The sequence below is a fragment of the Mus caroli genome, unplaced genomic scaffold (genome assembly GCF_978045245.1).
Source record: "Mus caroli unplaced genomic scaffold, Mus_caroli_1 scaffold_6, whole genome shotgun sequence".
NCBI classification, from domain to species: Eukaryota; Metazoa; Chordata; class Mammalia; order Rodentia; family Muridae; genus Mus; species Mus caroli.
In genome coordinates, this window is record NW_028227261.1 from 143596290 (window position 1) to 143615594 (window position 19305).

Genomic DNA, 19305 nt, shown 5'->3' on the forward strand with positions numbered 1-19305 from the left:
AGCTAGATACTTTTTTACAAAGTGATACAGAAAAAGTTGAAAGCAGTAACATGACTTTATAATAGCTTTAAATTTATTGCTGGTTTATAAAAGCTTTGACAAAGCTGAGATTAAATCAAAGGCTTGCTATCCCAGTTATTCCTGTTTTGTTTTGTTTTCGAGACAGGGTTTCTCTGTATAGTCCTGGCTTTCTTGGACCTCACTCTGTAGACTAGGCTGGCCTCGAACTAGAAATCTGCCTGCCTCTGCCTCCCAAGTGCTGGGATTAAAGGCATGCACCACCACTGCCAGGTTTATCCCAGCTATTCCTAAAGGATATAAGATCCACCAGAATATTTATAGAATAGTTTTTCATATTCTATACATGGTTTTATTTTATTCTTTTAAAAAGAAATCTAAAAACAAAACAACAGATAACCACCACCAAAAAAAAAAAAAGCCCACAAAGAGCTTAATCTATAATCCAGCACTTGGGCGGTTGATTCAATAAAATGGATGCAAGTTCAAGTTTAGCCTGGGCTACATAGTTTCAGGTCATTCTGGGCTACAGAGTGAAACCCTGTTTCAAACAAAGCAAAACAAAACAGAAGGAGAAGCATCTAAAAGAAACTGACTAAATCTGAATTTTTTCTTTGTTTCTCAGGGTCCCTTTATGAAAACAATCATCTTTAGTAACACATATCTGAAATTTTCTATGGGGTGTGTGTAGGATGTCTGGGAGTTTTCTTCAACCTTTCTTCTGGATGTATTTTGTCCGGATCAGCTGGCCAGTCAGCTGATCACAAGGACTCTCTAGAAGGACCAATCTGGTCCCTAACTTGAGGGCATCCTTTGGCTTGATAACGATACTTAAGGACGTTACAGAATGGCGGAACACGTAAAATAGGGTTTACTGTGCCTAGACTGGAGATCCGAGGAGAATTAACTAGGTCCTTATACCGAGAGTTAGTCCTGGGAAGTCGCAGAAAAGTTGGATTTTTTAAAAAAAAAATTTTTTTATTACGTATTTTCCTCAATTACATTTCCAATGCTATTCCAAAAGTCCCCCATGCCCTCCCCCCTACTTCCCTACCCACCCACTCCCATTTTTTGGCCCTGGCGTTCCCCTGTACTGGGGCATATAAAGTTTGCGTGTCCAATGGGCCTCTCTTTCTAGTGATGGCCGACTAGGCCATCTTTTGATACATATGCAGCTAGAGTCAAGAGCTCCGGGGTACTGGTTAGTTCCTAATGTTGTTGCACCTACAGGGTTGCAGATCTCTTTAGCTCCTTGGATACTTTCTCTAGCTCCTCCATTGGGGCCCTGTGATCCATCCAATAGCTGACTGTGAGCATCCACTTCTGTGTTTGCTAGGCCCCGGCCTAGTCTCACAAGAGACAGCTATATCAGGGTTCTTTCAGCAAACGCTTGCTAGTGTATGCAATGGTGTCAGCGTTTGGAGGCTAATTATGGGATGGATCCCTGGATATGGCAGTCTCTAGATGGTCCATCCTTTTGTCTCAGCTCCAAACTTTGTCTCTGTAACTCCCTCCATGGGTGATTGACAAATGGGACCTCATGAAACTGCAAAGCTTCTGCAAGGCAAAAGACACCGTCAATAAGACAAAAAGGCCACCAACAGATTGGGAAAGAAAAGTTGGATCTTAACTATGTAATCTGCTTTGGGAAACGGGGAGAGGAGTTAGGCTGGAAGGAGTCTCAAAAAGGTAAAGCACCCAAGACAAAGCAACTAGATCTGGTCTCTTTGGTTTTCTTAGGAAGACATCGAACTCGCTTCATTTTCTCTGGGAATGTCCAGAGAACCTGGAGAGCCCCGCCAGAATCCAGCTTCTGAAGGGCCAGGAGACTCCATGGCAGCTAGGGGGCGGAGCAGTCTGCTGCTCCCGCCCCTTTCCTCCGAAGTCTAACTGGGATTGGTCGAGAGCGTGGCTAGCTGCGGATCCGGGGCCGGGCTCTGGCCGACTACTACGCCATCTTGGGCTGTGCGAGCTGCCTAGAGGTTCCGGGCGGTTTGGCTGGATAAAGGGACGGGGCGAGGGTCAGGTTGGAGCCCGGAGGCGGCGGGAGCAGCGGCGGCGGGGGCAGGATGAGCGCGGAGGCGGCGGACCGGGAGGCGGCCACCTCCAGCCGGCCCTGCACCCCGCCGCAGACTTGCTGGTTCGAGTTCCTGCTGGAGGAGTCGCTGTTGGAGAAGCATCTGCGCAAAGCCTGTCCGGGTGAGCGGGCGGGCGTGGTCTGCGGCCCGCTGCCTTCTGTCCCCCGCTGCCTGAGGCCTGGCTGGCGCCGCTGGGCCCAGCTCCACGGTGCCTCAGCCGGGAACGTCGCGGCGGAGCGGCGGAGGAAAGTTTCAGACAAAGGCTTTCGGTCCGCCGCGGTCCTCACAGCGAAGGGCGCCCGCACTCGCCAAGCGGGGGTCGGGTCGCTGATGTCGCGAGGGGAGAGCGGGAGAAGCTAGCCATTGCGGCTCTGCGGAGCCTAGAGCCAGCCGTAGCCTCAGGTTCATTCAGCCAGGGGATTGTGTACTTCACTGTTGAACCCCGAATTAATATACATGCCCCGAAAATAGCTGCTTGGACTGTTGTATAGGGATACGGGTGTTGGGCAAGGAACATGGCCCTTTTCCTCTTTCGGGCATTTTTGTAAAGATACAGTGTAAGTTCTTTACCTTTAGTTTGCTCAGTTCTCATCCGAATTTGGCCTTGTAGGAGACTACTTTGTGAAACGTTGGCATCATTTGTGGGGCAGTTTTACCAAGTGTATCTCAGTGCTTTTAGAGCTTTCCTATTGACACATTGTTAAGGGCTAGGGTGCCAAGCCTCCGTGCTTAGCTCTTTACATAGGTTGCGGTCCTTAGCGAAGCCTTCATTATAGTGAAGAAAGTGACATTAGCCGCTACTTTCCTTGTGGGAAACAAAGCCAGAGACAATTCAATAAAAGACCCCTAACTGTCAAAACAGTACTTCTTTCCTCCAATTGGCATTGGTCTTATCTTGAACTGAGAACCTGTAATGCTTAGTTCTCTGTGAAATGCTGTGTTATGAATCAATTTTGAATCGCCTCCAGACCCTCTTGCTTATTAATTAAGCTGGCAAACGCAGATCTGCAGCTGTCTCTGACCACACCTCCAGATGTTTCATGCCCCCAAGTACCATAGTCTTTAGAATATGCCAATCCTTTTGCGTTTTTATAACGAAAACTTTAAGAATTTAATTTCTTTTAAATCCTAGATCCTGCACCAGTTCAGCTTATAGTTCAGTTTTTGGAGCAGGCTTCCAAACCTTCAGTTAATGAGCAAAACCAAGTCCAGCCTCCACCTGATAACAAGAGAAATCGCATCCTAAAGCTTCTTGCTCTTAAAGTTGCTGCACATTTGAAGTGGGATTTAGACATATTGGAGAAAAGGTATAAAGCTGTAAATGGCATTATATTTGAAGCTGTGTTTAAATGTCTTTGTTTCTGTCTGTATTCTAATGTTTTTCTGATAGTGGCTTAAAATAAATTACTTTTCTGCATGTTCATGGCAAAATATTCAAGCATGTAAAAAAGGTGTTAAGAAAGTAAACTTAGACGTGTGTGTAGTTCCAACAGCTTGAGGCTGAGGCAGCAGGCTTACTAGAGCCCCCAAGTTAAGAGACCAGCCAGGACAGCAGAATAACTCAAACCATCCAACTCTAGGAAAGCTGCAGTAGATAAACCACCCTTTGAACAACATTTGAACAGTAGATAAACCACCCTTTAAGGTAATGAGAAAACTGTCTTCTTGTGGTACTAGAAATTACAGCCAGGGCCTCAGTTTTTTACCACTAGTAGCTGAGTTAATTATTGCTTCAGGCATGGTAACATGAGAAAGTCCAGACTGAGTGCTTTAAATGTTTTGGTTAGCCTAAGTATCTGCTGGCAGTGAATAAAGTTAATGATGGACGTAGCAGATGACTTACTCTTGGATTTAGTTAATTTTTTGGCCAGGGATCATTTACTCCTCCCCAAAAACTGTTACCATTACTACTCAAATCAGCATTTACTTATTTAAATTCAAAGCAAATAGTTTCAAAGGTATGGTTAGAAATTTACTTATTTTAATCCTTTCTTTCAATTTAAAAAATAAAAGGAGTACCTGAAGAACTTATAAAGACAGACATAACATTTTTGTGTATTTTTTTGTCCTGGTTTGCCCAGTGTTCTGGTTTGTTTAGTGTCAGACTGAACCTAAGCCTCAGAAGTGCTAGGGACGCATTGCCACCAAGAGTGTCAACTCTTCCTTCTATTTTTATTATTTTTGTTTTGTTTAGAAATTCTGCTTTTTATTTGAACTTTTTGGGGGGGGTTATTTTATGTGTATGAATGTTTGGCCTACATGTATGTACGTGTATCATGTGAGTGCCTTCAGAGATCAGAAGAGGGCATCACATCCCCTGACTGGAGTTACAGATGGATGTGTGTGGTGGTAATCCAACCCACATCCTCTGAAAGAGTAACACATGCTCTAACCACTTGAGTATCTGTCCAGTGCCTACCCACACTCTATCCCTTCCTCCCTCTTCCTTTCCCTTCCTTCCTTTCTTTCTTTCTTTCTTTCTTTCTTTCTTTCTTTCTTTCTTTCTTTCTTTCTTCCTTCCTTCCTTCCTTCCTTCCTTCCTTCCTTTCCTTCCTTTCCTTCCTTTCCTTCCTTTCCTTCCTTTCCTTCCTTTCCTTCCTTTCCTTCCTTTCCTTCTTCCCTTCCTTCCTTTCCTTCTTCCCTTCCCCTCCCCTCCCCCTCCCCTCCCCCTCCCCCTCCCCTCCCCTCCCCCTCCCCTCCCCCTCCCCTCCCCTCCCCCTCCCCCTCCCTCTCCCTTTCCCCTCCCCTCCCCCTCCCCCTCCCCCTCCCTTTCCCCTCCCCTCTCTCTTCCCCTTCCCTTCCCTCTCTCCCCCTTCCCTTCGTCTCTGTAACTCCTTTCATGGGTGTTTTGTTCCCTATTCTAAGGAGGAATGAAGTATCCACCCATTGGTCTTCCCTCTTCTTGATTGTCTTGTGTTTTGCAAATTGTATCTTGGGTGTTCTATGTTTCTGGGCTAATATCCACTTATTAGTGCGTACATATCATGTGAGTTCTTTTTGATTGGGTTACCTCACTAAGGATGATATCCTCCAGATACATCCATTTGCCCAAGAATTTCATAAATCCATTGTTTTTAATAGCTGAGTAGTACTCCATTGTGTAAATATACCACATTTTCTCTATCCATTCCTCTGTTGAGGGGCATCTGGGTTCTTTCCAGCTTCTGGCTATTATAACTTTTTATTTATTTTTTAATGAATTAATTTATTTTATGTATATGGGTGTTTTTGATGGCATGTTTATGCCCCACAAATGTGCCTGGTGCCCTTGGAAGGCAGAAAAGAGCTTCAGACCCCCTGGGACTGGAGTTAGACCGCTGGGAGCTGCCGTGTGGGTGCTCGAGATTGAACCTGGGTTCTGTAAGAAAGCCACCTCTCCAGCCCATTTCCACTGTTATAAATTCTAAGGTCTTAACTATTTTTCCTAAGCAGGAGTCCACTGTATAGGTCAGGTCGGTTTCAAATCCTCCTGCCTCGGAGTTGGTGTCACCACACTCCGCTTCTGAAATTTATACTTCAGTCAGTAGAGTATTTCAAAACACGTTTTTTTTCTACCATATGTTCTTCAGCATTAAATATAATTTTTTAAAAGTAAATTTAATATTTTTTGGTTGTTTGAAACATAATCTTTTTGTTTTGTTTGTTTTGTTTTTCGAGATAGGGTTTCTCTGTATAACCCTGGCTGTCCTGGAACTCACTTTGTAGACCAGGATGGCCTCGAACTCAGAAATCCACCTGCCTCTGCCTCTGCCTCCCAAGTGCTGGGATTAAAGGCGTGCACCACCACCGCTCTGCTGAAACATAATCTTATGTAGCCCAGGTTGTTGTCAAGTGCTGTAGTGGAGGATGCCCTTGCCGCCTCCTCATCTGTCAAGTGCTCTAGTGGAGGATGCCCTTGGCTCCTCCTGTTGCCTCTGCCCTATAAATGCTGGGAATCTAGGTGTGTAGCACCATGTCTGATTTGCAGGATTTTTAATTCAAAGGGAAACCTGAGACAACAGGAGACATAAGTGTTCATGGTAATGTTTGAAACATTAAGATATACATGGTGTATATGAAACAGCTGGGAAATTGAGTACCCGTTAGGTTTTTTGGGGGCTGGGAATTAATTTGTGACTTCATGCATGCTTGACAAGTAAGGTGTTATTTGCTACATTCCCCAAACCAACTAACCAATTGATTATTTGATGATAAAAGTAAGTTACTTTTTCCTTTCCTTTCCTTTTTTTTTTTTAGGGGGTGGGGTGGTGGTGGTAATGATGGTGGTGTTGAGACAGGATCTCACTTGTAGACCAGACTGTCCTCAAACTCACAGAGATCCTCATGCCTCTCCCCCCTGAGTGTTAGGAAATGTAAAGTATTTCTGTCATTTTGTTAAGAATTCACTTCTTTGCAGGTTGTGGTGGTATACACGTGTTAAGCCAACACCTTGGGGGTTGAGATGGGGAGGCTACCAGTTTGAGACCAGCCTGGGTTGCATATAGGACCTTATTTGAAAACAGGAAAGCTAAATGTTTTAGAGATAATCTGAAATCTGTGTAGTCTGAGAAGTAAGGGAAGACATGAAAGAAGGTTGGTAATATGTATGTCATGGATGCGCATTGTTCCCTTTCGTGTTGTTTTAAGTAAAAGATGTTGGAATATGATAGGTAAACGTGCAGATGTATCTTTGAACAGTGTAGTATTATTTTCACGCATAGTAGGAGTTTGTGTTATGTGACTTGTGCAGCTAGCGTGCAGACATGCACTTTGCTTTTTTCCTCCTCAGCCTGTCTGTTCCGGTGCTGAACATGCTGCTGAATGAGCTCCTGTGCATCAGTAAGGTCCCTCCGGGGACCAAGCACGTGGACATGGATCTGTCAGCCCTGCCCCCAACCACGGCCATGGCCATCCTGCTCTACAACCGATGGTGAGCCCTGAAGCCCGCTGGCTGGCGCACAGCCTCCTTTCCTTGCACCATGGCTTTCAGAAGCTGTGCTTTTAAGGATCTCCTTTTGCTCCAAGGGTCTCTGTGGGCATCTTGGGGACTGTGAATCTGAAAGTAGAGAAATTTTATTTATGGCTTTGTAGATGAAAAGTGTACTACTGAAACTGTGGATGAAAGCTCACATTTTAAAAGTTATACTGATTATTATTAAACTGGCCTTTATATTAATTTTTTCCTTATCTTTTTCTTTAGGGCAATTAGGACAATTGTTCAAAGTAGTTTTCCTGTCAAACAGGCTAAACCTGGACCCCCTCAACTAAATGTGTAAGTTGGCTGACAGACCCATCACTGGTGACATTTTTCATCATAATTTAGAATTGTTTTATAGGTTTTTAACTCATGTTACAGAGGAAGTGGCACAGAGATAGGAGGACAGGCCCTGCATGGAGGCTGGGGTGATGGAGCAGGGGAGTTAGAGGATTAAGGATGAAGATTGTTTCCATATCATTAAACTGTCTTTAATGTGTGTCAATTAGTTTTGTACCTGGGGAAATTATTTTAATACTTACAAGTGTTAACAGTATGACGTTCATTACAAAAGCTTGAATAAATATGGAGTTTTAAATCCAATTCATAAATTCTAAGTGGTACTTCCTTCCACTTGAGAACTAGACACCATACTTTCTGCCTTGACATGACTGAGATTTACTTACTTACACTTACAAAGAGGCTAGGCTGATTTATGGCACAGGCTTTAATGGTTAGCCACATTCTTCATGTTCCAGAGTACAGTTGGAGCAAGTCTCTGTTGCTCTCACTTCATGAGCCAGAATGTCAAGGAAGTGAGGATAGAGCAGGGGCCAGTAATTACCTCTGGGGACACAGCCAGTGCTCTACCGCAGTACATCTCAGAAAAGCAAGCCACCTAGGGAGGAACTGCCAGGATTCCAGATAGTGGCAGCATTATACTAGGACATAAACAGTGACACAGTCTTTGTAATATGACCCGTTCCCTCCCTCTCCCTCTCCCCACTTTTAAAGATTTGTTTATTTTTATGCACATTGGTGGTCTCTCTCTGTGTAAAGGTGCCAGGTGCTCTGGAATTGGAGTTATAGACAGTTGTGAGCTGCCATGTGGTTGCTGGGAATTGAACTCAGAACCTCTGGAAGATCAACCAGTGTTCTTAACCACTGAGCCATGTCTCTAGCTCCATATGACCCATTCTCTATTTGGGGGCAGGGGGGAGGTGCGGGAGAAAGAGGGTCTTATTATGTAGCTGGCTGGCTAGCCTGGAACTCACTTATGTAGATCAGGCTGATTGTGAACTCAGTTGCTCCTTCCTCTGTGTCCTGAGTGCTAGGATTAAAGATTTGTGCCATCACTAAGATGTTTTATTTTATGCTACTGAGTGTTTTGCCTACACATATGTAATTGTATCATGTGCATGCTCGATGCCTTAGGGCAGAAGGTCTGGATCCCGTGGAACTTAAGTTACACTAGGCTTTGAGCCACTACATAGGTGCTGGAAACTGTCCCCTGGTCCTCTGGAAGAGCAACAAGTGCTCAGCTCAGGTGCTTCTAACAGCTGAGCCCTCTCCTGCCCCTCTGTGTCTCTTTAGACAAACAAGCTTTTGTTGTCAGTCGGCTTGATTACTCTTTGTAGGTTTATTTCCTTCCCTTTTTTGTTTTGTTTTAAAGTCAGGGTCTGATGTGGTTCACAGTGGCCTCTGCACTCAGTTTCCTACCTTGATTGGTCCTGAAGCTCCACTGTGATTTATAGGAGAGTTATAGGAGTGCTTTATGCTTAGTTTGTTTTGCTCCTAAATGGAAAGTTTTGTGCAAAAGCACTTGAGAAGGCCCTGGTAAATTAGTGATCGTCATAATAATATGTGATTTGTTTGCTTAAACCAAAAAGAAACTGTTAACATGCTTCAAAAAATTAACTTCATGCTGAAGAATGAGAGTCTTAAATTGAGACTTTTACATTCGTGTCTTAAGAGTTATATTTCAGTGATCTTCAACTGTTTCTCTTTTAGCATGAATCAGATGCAACAGGAAAAAGAACTGACAGAAAACATTTTGAAAGTGGTGAGTAGGGGCAGTGTTAGGCCTTAGGGACAGGTTAGCATGTAGAGATGCTTCTAATCTTAGGTGTCTGCATGTTATAAAGGGTTAAGTTGGATGTGTGCGTGTGTATGTGCGCGCGCGCGCACACGCTTGCCTGTACAAGTTGCTTTTATGAGACAGTCTTATCATGCACCCCTACTAATTGTTGTGTTTTTTTTTATTAAATATTTGAAGCTGAAAGAACAAGCTGCTGATTCTATTTTGGTCCTGGAAGCAGCTCTGAAATTAAACAAGGATCTGTATGTTCACACGATGAGAACTCTAGACTTATTGGCCGTGGAACCAGGCACGGTGAATGGGGAAACTGAGAATTCTACGGCTGGGTTGAAAATCAGAACTGAGGAGATGCAGTGCCAGGTATTTCTGCCTCTGATTCTGTGATTTAGGTTTGAATGTCTGTCTGTCTGTCTATTTATTTTGAAAAAACCACTTCTATTATAGCAAAGGTTAGCCTGAAACTTGATTTGTGAGCAAATTTACATTGGCCTCATAACTGCTGGGATTGTCAACATGTAGCACCATATGTAATTTACTAGATTTTTAAAAAAAAAATTACTTTATGTAAATGAGAGTACACTGTCACTGTCTTGAGACACATCAGAAGAGGGCATTGGATCCCACTACAGATGGTTGTGAGCCACCATGTGGTTGCTGGAAATTGAACTCATTACCTCTGGGACAGCAGTCAGTGCTCTTAACCTCCGAGCCATCTCTCCAGCCCTGTAATATACTAGATTTTTATTGGCCATTACATCCTAGAAAGTTTTATTGGCCTTTACAGGAGATTTTTCTAAAGAAAATAAAAAAAGTTTCATGAAGTTTGTTATTTTTGAAGTTAGTTTTTTTTTTTTTTTTTGGTTTTTCGAGACAGGGTTTCTCTGTGTATCTCTGGCTGTCCTGGAACTCACTTTGTAGACCAGGCTGGCCTCGAACTCAGAAATCCACCTGCCTCTGCCTCCCAAGTGCTGGGATTAAAGGCGTGCACCACCACCGCCCGGCTTGAAGTTAGTTTTTTAATTTTTTTAATTGATTTGCAGTACATTCATATTAAGAATATAATTAGATCGCCGAAGACAACAAAAACTAACATTGTGGTAGGCTGAAAACGTAGGCTTCTGTAAAATAACTGACTTTTTTCTTTTTAAATATTTTATTTATTATTTTATGTAAGTACACTATAGCTGTCTTTAGACACACCAGAAAAGAGCGTCATATCTTATTACGGATAACCATGTGGTTGCTGGGATTTGAACTCAGAACCTTCAGAAGAGCAGTCAGTGCTCTTACCCGCTGAGCCATCTCTCCAGCCCCAATAACTGACTTCTTAAGGATCTTGTCTCTTTCTCTAATTTTGGGCCCCTAGTTCCTTTGACAATTTTCAGTTTTACCGCAGCAACGTACTACATGCCTTTTATCCCAGCACTGGGGAGGCAGAAGCAAAGGATCAAGGGCAGCCTGGTCTACAGAGCAAGTATCAGGACAGCCAGGGCTACACAGATGGGAAAAAAAGAACAACAAAAAGACATTTTAATTATCAATTGTCATTTTATGTGTTCAGCCTTCCTTTTCTTCACTAGATCTTCTGATTCGTTTTTTTATTTTGTTTTGTTTTTTGTTTTTGTCAGCTTGATAAAAGCTGGAGTCGTCTGGGATGAGGGAAATGCACAGAGAAAATGAGTCCCTCTGACTCTGCTGTGGGCAAGCCTGTGGGGCCGTTTTCTTGATTATGATGGATGCAGGAGGGCCCATGTCCCTGGTGGTTCTGGGTTGTATAAGGAGGTGGTGGTTCTGGGTTGTATAAGGAGGTAGATTGAGCAAGCCAGTAAGCAGCCCCTCCATGGCCTCTGCTTCATTCAGTTCCTGCCTCCGGGTTCTTGCTTTGAGTTCTGCCCTGAATCCCTTCAGTTACAGAATGTTAACATAAAAATTGTAAGCTTTGGGGCTGGTGAGATGGCTCAGTGGTTAAGAGCACTGCTCTTCCTAAGGTCTGGAGTTCAAATCCCAGCAACCACATGGTGGCTCACAACCATCCATAATGAGATCTGACTCCCTCTTCTGGAGTGTCTGAAGACAGCTACAGTGTACTTACGTATAATAAAAAAATAAATCTTTAAAAAAAAAATTATAAGCTGAAAAAAAAAAAACTTTTTCTCCAAGTAGATTTTGGTCATAGTCTTTATTCCAGCTATAGAAATGAAACTAAGGGCTGGAGATACGTTCCGAAGTTGGAGAGTTTCTACTCTTCCAGAGGACTGGAGTTCAGTTCCCAGCACCCACATGGCCGCTCACAGCTGTCTGTAATTCCAGTTCCAGAAGATCCATAACAGCAGGCATGCATGTGATGCATACATCTGTGCATGTAGGCAAAATGTCTGTACACATAAATAAAATATAAATCTTAAAAAAAAAAAAAACAACTTAGGAATCAACCTAAGACTCTAAAGTATGTAAGGTCTGCATACTGCAGTGTGTTTTCTAGTACAGAGCCTTGAGGACAATAGAAGGTTTAAAACACTTGTTGACTACCTTTTTGGGACTAAAATTGACTAAATGATTTTAATTTTTTTGAGACAGGGTTTCTCTGTGTAGCCCTGGTTGTCTAGGAACTAGCTCTGTAGACCAGGCTGGTCTCGAACTCAGAGATCTACCTGCCTCTGCCTCCTGAGTGCTGGGAATAAAGGTGTATGCCACCACTCAGTGCTAGGTCATAACTTTAAAGGCTACTCTCTTTATTTTACAAATAAACATGGCATCTTTCCCCGACTTTTCATTCAGAAAAGAGGTGGAAATGAGACAGTATTCTGAAGGTTGTCTTTTCAGTGTTCGGAGCAGCTGGAGATAATCATTTTTTCAAGACATAGTGAGAATTTACAAGAGGTATATACTTGGTTTTTGTTTTTTTGTTTTTTAAAAGGTAGGCTGGAGAGATGGCTCAGTGGTTAAGAGCACTGACTACTCTTCCACAGGTCCTGAGTTCAATTCCCAGCCACCACACGGTGGCTCACAACCATCTGTAATGGGATCTGATGCCCTCTTCTGGGGTGTCTGAAGATAGCTACAGTGTAGTTATATATAATAAATAAATCTTTTAAAAATGGTGATAGGTTTTTAAGCCTGCACTCTATGACTCGATGTTGTTTGCTTTTTAATGTCACTTTTCTTCATGTTGGTATTCTAAGAGTGGCTTACTGGACTGAATCAGGCTTCCTTGAAGTCTATACTGAACAAGGGCATCAATCTAAGACAGGGTTCCTGGAGGCTGGTGATGTAAATAAATTTGTAGAGTGCTTGCCTAGCATGTAAGAATCCTAGGTATGATCCCTTGCTTGCATCACATTAAAAATAATGGAGTGGTGATGTGTGCTTGTAGTCTCAGTACTCAGTTGTAGAAGCCCAGCATCAGAGCCTCATGGCCATCCTTAACCACACATTGAGTTTGAGAACCTATCTCAGAGCGGGGCCAGGGAGGAAGAGACGGAGGGAAAGGAAGGGGCGGCATTCTTGGAAAATATACACATTCTACTGTTAGAAAGCAATCATTAGAATTTTCTAGTCAATACATTTGTCAGTTTGTTATGGTAGACACTGATCCTTATCCATTTGTGCAGTGCTTCCTACTTCCGTTCTCTTCTGGGATGGGAGAAGTTTTTACCTATTGAAACTGGCAGCAGGCAACTGAACACTTTAGCTGTTGCCTCTCTCTAGCTTTGTCTGGCTTGAAAGTAAGAATGTTCTACAGATAGCTGATATACTTAGTTTAGGTTGAATGGGGAGCTTATAAATCAGAGAAGTGGAAATGGGCACACTGGTTTTGTCTGTTTTTTTGAATTCTGCAGGCAGCAGCAGTGACAGATGTAGTCTGCAGGGGCAGTGTGGAGTGCTGGAGGCTTTGGATAACTAACATGAGTTTAGCATCTAGTGGGGAGAATGGCTACAGTGGTACTGTCCCCAGAGCAGTTTGACTTGGCTTTTTTCCTGTTCCTTCTCTTATTTTTCTGACGTAATTCTTTGGCCTTCCAAATAATGTTGTATGTTACTTGAAATCATTTGTTAGTTTTTGTTTTGTTCTGTTCTGTTGCTTAGGTCCAAATTAGTGCCTATTATTTTCCTTTTGATTATGTTTTTTACTTATCTTCTTTTTCCTTTGTTATCCTGCTATTAAATATAAGTTTGAGTCAGGCATGGTGATGAGGGCCTTTAATCCTAGCACTCAGGAGGCAGAGGCAGGTGAATTTGAGTACAGCCTGCTCTATGTAGTGAGCACCAGGACAGCCAGGGATGTAGAGAAACCCTGTCTCAAAAAACAAACAAAATAAATGAATAAATAAATTTGAGTTTTATCCAATTTTGTTTTGTTTTTCCCAGGCAGGATTTTTCCTTGTATAAGCCTTGGCTGTCCTGGAACTCTTGGTGTTTTGTTTTGTTTTCCAGGCAGGGTTTCTCTGTGTAGCCCTGGCTGTCCTGGAACTCACTTTGTAGACCAGGCTGGCCTTGAACTCAGAAATCTGCCTGCCTCTGCCTCTGCATGCGCCACCACGCCCGGCTGTCCTGGAACTCTTATGTAGACCAAGCTAGTCTCTGCCTCCTTAGCATTAGATTAAAGGTGTGCACCACCACCATCCAATGCATCAACTCTCAAGTCCACAAAAATTCCGAAGCCAATTGGTTTTTATTGTTTCAGGTGTGTTATGACTTGGGTGCAGCATACTTCCAGCAAGGCTCCACAGATTCAGCCGTCTATGAAAAGGCACGAGAGAAGTTTTTTAGAACTAAAGAACTAATTGCAGAGGTAAGTACAGTCATGAATAATATATGGAGGTTTTTTGCTTTAATTTTTCTAAAGAAAAGCTGTGTTGGATACTAGAGTATAACTTGTTTGTTTTTTAAGACAGTTTTACTATGTGGTTCTGCTTGGCCTGGAACTCACAATGTAGACAAGTCTGGCCCAAGTGCTGGGATTAATAGATGTATAACACCACACACAGTTTGGGGTGTGGCTTCATGGTAGAATATGTTCTTAGCATGCACAAATCCTTTGGTTCCATCCCAGCACCAACAGTCAAAGCCAGTGTGCCCATTGCAGAACATTTGGAACGTTAAAAGGGAATAGTACAAACTAGCTTTTAAAAATGTGTGTTATTTTCATATTGTCTTAGTTAGAGTCTCTATTGTTGTGAAGAGACACCATGACCATGACAGCTCCCATAAAGGACGACATTTAATTGGGGCTGGTTTACAGTTTCAAAGGTTTAATTCATTATCATCATGACTAGAAGCATGGTGACATGCAGGCAGACATGGTGCTGAGTTGAGTTCTAATCTTAATCAGCAGGCCGCAGAAAGAGACTGTGCCACACTGGGCATACATAGCATGAGTGTAGGAGAGCTCAAAGCTCATCTCTACAGTGACATACTTCCTTCAGCAAGACCACACCTACTTCAATAAGGCCACACCTCCTAATGCTGCCACTCCCTATTGGCCAAGCATTCAAACACATGAGTGTATGGGGGCCAAACCACCACACTTGATATCTTAGTTTCTTTTCCTGTTATGTGATAAAATATCCAAAAACAACTTTAAGAGAAAAAAGTTTATTTTGGATCCTAATTTTATTTTGATACTGCATGCTGGGGTGTCACGACAATAGGAACTTGAAACAGCTGTTCATATTGTGTCCATTATCAAGAATAGAGTGCTAGACTGGCTTGGAGGTACACTCCTTTTATCCCATCCTTCAGGAGGCAGAAGCAGAAGGATATCTGTGAGTCAGCCTGCTCTATGTGACAAGGTTCTTTTTATGATTCACAATAAGAAAAAAAGATGTATTTTTTACATTCTGGGTATCAGTTTCTCTCTGTGTGAGGGTATGTGCCATGTGAGTGCTGGTTTACTTGGAAGACAGGAGATGGTGTGGTTGTGAGCCACCCACTGTGGATGCTGGGAACCAAACTCAGGTCGGCAGTGTGTGCTCGCGTAAGAACTGAGCCATCTCTCTAGCCTCAGAGGACTGAATTTTTAAGTGTAATTTTTTTTTTTTTAAATTGTAGGAACCTGGAAAATCAGCTTTAATTTTCTTTCCTCATTATACAAATGAATCAAATACCACCAGAGCTTACTTGACTCTCTCTATTCACCCGTGTTTTATAGTGCTAGGGCTCGGTCTCAGGGTTTGCTGCTTTCTGAGCAGGAGCTCTCCCATGGAGCTGCAGTTCTACATCTAGGCTTGTTTTATCTACAGCTATGAGGAATGGCGAAGTTTGTTGAAGTTTAGGTAGAATTACTTAAAATTCACTTAAAAAATATGTTGTGTCTTTACAGATGTTTTTGGTAGTAACATTTCCAATAATTTTGAAAGAAGATTCTAAGATGTAGATTTAACATTGTGTAGGCGTCTAAGAGTTGTTACTCATTATTACTGTCTTATTTTTCATACCTACTGAAGCGATGGTCAATTACTTCAGTCAATTAATCTAACATCCAGATGAGTGACAATCAGTAAAAAGAAAAGGGCCAGATGAGTGATAATCACTCTCTGAATAAATAAATAAAAAATAAAGGAAGGGCCAGACAATTAATAGCTAGGTTTTGTGGATCATATTCAGACTGTCTTGGGTATTTGTTGTTTTCAACCTTATAAAATATTTTTTGCTCAAGGGACATGCAAAATCAGATCACAGATTGGTCAATGAATAATGTTCTGCTGATCTCTGCTCAAAATATTTAATCTTGTTACTATTTGAAATTTTCTTTATTGTTTTCTTGTTAAGATGCACTAAGGAGTAACTAGTCTGTTGTGTATATTTCATTAATGGGTAATGATATATAACTCTTACTTTACAGATAGGTTCATTATCTCTTCATTGTACCATAGATGAGAAGCGCTTAGCTGGCTATTGTCAAGCGTGTGATGTTCTTGTACCTTCTTCTGATAATAACTCTCAACAATTGACTCCATACAGTGAAGTCCATATTTGTTTACGATCTGGCAGCTATCAGGTAAGATATGAGGTGTGATCATAGAGGTGCAGTTGACAAGTTTAGAAACAAACTATGTTCAGGCCCTGCTATCACTGTTTGCCAAGTGTGGCTTGGAGCCAGTCCTAAAAGTAATGTAATCCTTAATATAGTTACCTCATTTTTTGTTTGTTTGTTTCAAGACAGGGTTTCTCTGTATAGCCCTGGATGTCCTGGAACTCACTCTGTAGAACAGGCTGGCCTTGAACTCAGAAATCTGCCTGCCTCTGCCTCCCGAGTGCTGGGATCAAAAGTTACCTCATTTTTTAAGATGATTATGTGACTTGGATGAGACATTATAATTAGTCATGTGTGTTCACTGTTACTGATATCTTTTTGAAAGAAAAGCTTGCTCATCACTTCTATAGAGAAGCCTGAGATCTCATTTTTTTCTTAGCATAGCTTGTTTTGTTTTGTTTTTTGAGACAGGGTTTCTCTGTATAGCTCTGGCTGTCCTGGAACTCACTTTGTAGACCAGGCCTCAAACTCAGAAATCCGCCTGCCTTTGCCTCTGCCTCCGGAGTGCTGGGATTAAAGGTGTGCGCCACCACGCCCGGCTGTTTTAGCATACCTTATATACCATCTCAAAGAAGGGAAGAGTGAGCAGAAAGGCTTGTTGATAGGGTGTTCAGTTACAGACTCCCTTTGTCAGTGAGCCTGGTCACTGTCTCAGATTATAATGAATGTCCTGTCTAGGTACTTGTCCTCCCCTTTCTTGTTTGTCTGAGTTAAGGTCTCTCTGTTATGTACCTCTGGCCGTTCTGAAACTCAGTATAGATTAGGCTGGTCTCAAACTCAGAGTCTGTATTTACTGGGATTAAAGGCATATGCCACCAAATCTAGCTATCCTTTGCTCTTTTTTTAAAAAAGATTTATTTATTTATTACATATGTAGTGTTCTGATTGCATGTGTGCCTGCAGGCTAGAAGAGGAAGTCATCACATTGCAGATGGTTGTGAGCCACCATGTGTTTGCTGGAAATTGAACTCGGAACCTTTGGAAGAACAGTCAGTGCTCTTAACCACTGAGCCACCCCTCCAGCAATATTTTAATTTTTAATTTATTTAGTTTATTTTACTTATGTTCATGAATGTTTTGGCTGTTGGATTCTCTGGAACTGGGGCTGTGAGCCACCATGTGATTGCTGGGTCTTGAAGGTGGGTCTTCTATAGAGAGCAACAAGTGCTCTTAACCGCTAAGCCATCTCTCCTGCCTCTTATTTTATTTATTTAAATTTTGAATTTTTTTGAGGCAGGGTTTTCCTATATGCCAAAATGGCCTAGAACTGGTAATCCTGTCTCACCCTTCCAAATGCTGAAATTTACTTTGTGTTTTCTCCAACTAGGCTTTTATCCCAGGTTAATAATTCATTATTTTCTTCTAAAATTTCATTTCTTCACCAATCAAAAAATACACAGAAACAAAGATTGTAAACTTTTTCCTTTTTTTCTCACTTTTTTTTGGGGGGGTTCTTGCCCTTTTTATTGTTTTTGTTTTGTTTAAGAGTTGCTCTGTGTAGCCTTGGCTATCCTGGAATGTGTTCTGTAGACTAGGCTGGTCTCAAACTCAGAAATCCCATTGCTTCTTTGCCTCTGCCTCCAGTGTGCTGAGATTAAAGGCGTGTACCACTTTTTTTTTTTTAATGTTTTTTTTGAGTAGGAAATTAAATTTTTAGAAGTTGAATGATAGGTACTAATGAATTAATTACAGTTTAGACATCTTTTACATCTTAGTAATACAGGTTTATAGAGGGTCTAGTAAGTCTGTTAGAACAGCGACTTTCACCTTTGGGAGTTGAATGATCCTTTCGCAGGGGTCACATAGCAGATATCCTGTTTATCAGATTTTTACGTTATGATTCATAATGTTGGCAAAATTACAGCTATATATTAACAATGAGAATTATTTATGTTTGGGAGTCACCACAATATTAGGAATTGTATTAAAGGGTCACAGTATTAGGAAGGTTGAAAATCACTATATTAGAGTAAGATGTGGATTATAAGAAGGTCCTTTTTTTTTTTTTTTTTTTTTTTGCTGAGTTTTTTGGGTTTATTCTTCTTGCCTTACCAGGTCCTTAATTTTTTTATTTTTTTATTTTTTTTATTTGAAAAAAATAAGGTCAGCTGGATGTGGTAGCATGTACCTTGAATCCTAGCATTGGGAAGTAGAGGCAGTTGGATCTCTGAGTTCAAGGCCTGCCTGGTCTACAGAGTGAGTTCCGGGCCAGACAGGGCTATGTAATAAAAGCCTTTCAAAAGCTCCTTCAAGGGATAAGGCCTGTGCAAATAAGACCTTTGGAACATTCCTCTTTCTCATGTTCCTGTGAATGTAAATAACCTCCAAATTATAGGTCTAAAACTTAGATATAATGAGGCTAAGAAGGGGAAAACAGGCACTGACGAGATGACTTTGCAGTTAAGAGCATTAGCTGTTCTTCAAGAGGTCCTGAGTTCAATTCCCAGCAATTATATTGGCGCTCACAACCACCTATAAAGGATCTTATGCCCTTTTCTGACACACAGTCATCCATATAGACAGAGCACTCATACAAAAACAACAACAACAAATAAACAAAAAACAAAACTCAAAAAACAATGTACATAAATAGCAAAATTAAAGAAAAAACGCCGTTCTGTTGAAACTCTGCAATGTATGGCAGTTGGCATGTGCAGAAATGTTTTATCTCTCAGACATTGTATTTAGGTATTTATTTGGCTAGGACTCTTTACATGAACCCTGTAAGTTTCTGTTTTGTGTTAGTCAAGCTACAATAGTGAAGCAGATAATGGTATCTCTCACAGGAGGCCAGTGGCTGGCTGACTTATTTCTGAGGATTCTTGCATTGTCATATTTTGTATGGAGGTGAAATGGTGGGGGATCTATAGCTTTGAGACCACGTGTTTCTTAGTGGCTAACTTGAACAGATATTCCTTTCCTCACATTATCCTCCCTCCTTTCCTCTTTCTCCATAGCTCAAAAAGACCTGACGGGGTTCACACGTAATATGTAGTATTTTCTATAATTTACTAAGTAGTATATTTTAGATCATTTAAATTTATTGCAGTTGTTTCTTAGCATGCTTTCCCTGGGAAATTAATTTTAATTATTTTAAGTTTTTTTTGTTTTGTTTTGTTTT

At 41.7% G+C, this 19305-nt stretch overlaps 1 protein-coding gene across 1 annotated transcript in view; it reads left to right on the forward strand.

The window, feature by feature from the left end:
• Nucleotides 1-1953: 1953 nt before the first annotated feature.
• The window catches only part of Ints8 (integrator complex subunit 8), a 48870-nt gene continuing 31518 nt past the window's right edge, over nt 1954-19305 (forward strand). The window contains exons 1-8 of the mRNA XM_021159236.3: nt 1954-2217; nt 3229-3403; nt 6865-7005; nt 7276-7347; nt 9061-9112; nt 9326-9508; nt 13833-13940; nt 15993-16148. Coding sequence (XP_021014895.1) covers nt 2088-2217; nt 3229-3403; nt 6865-7005; nt 7276-7347; nt 9061-9112; nt 9326-9508; nt 13833-13940; nt 15993-16148 — 1017 coding nt within the window. The 5' untranslated portion in view covers nt 1954-2087. The remainder of the gene's footprint in view (nt 2218-3228; nt 3404-6864; nt 7006-7275; nt 7348-9060; nt 9113-9325; nt 9509-13832; nt 13941-15992; nt 16149-19305) is intronic.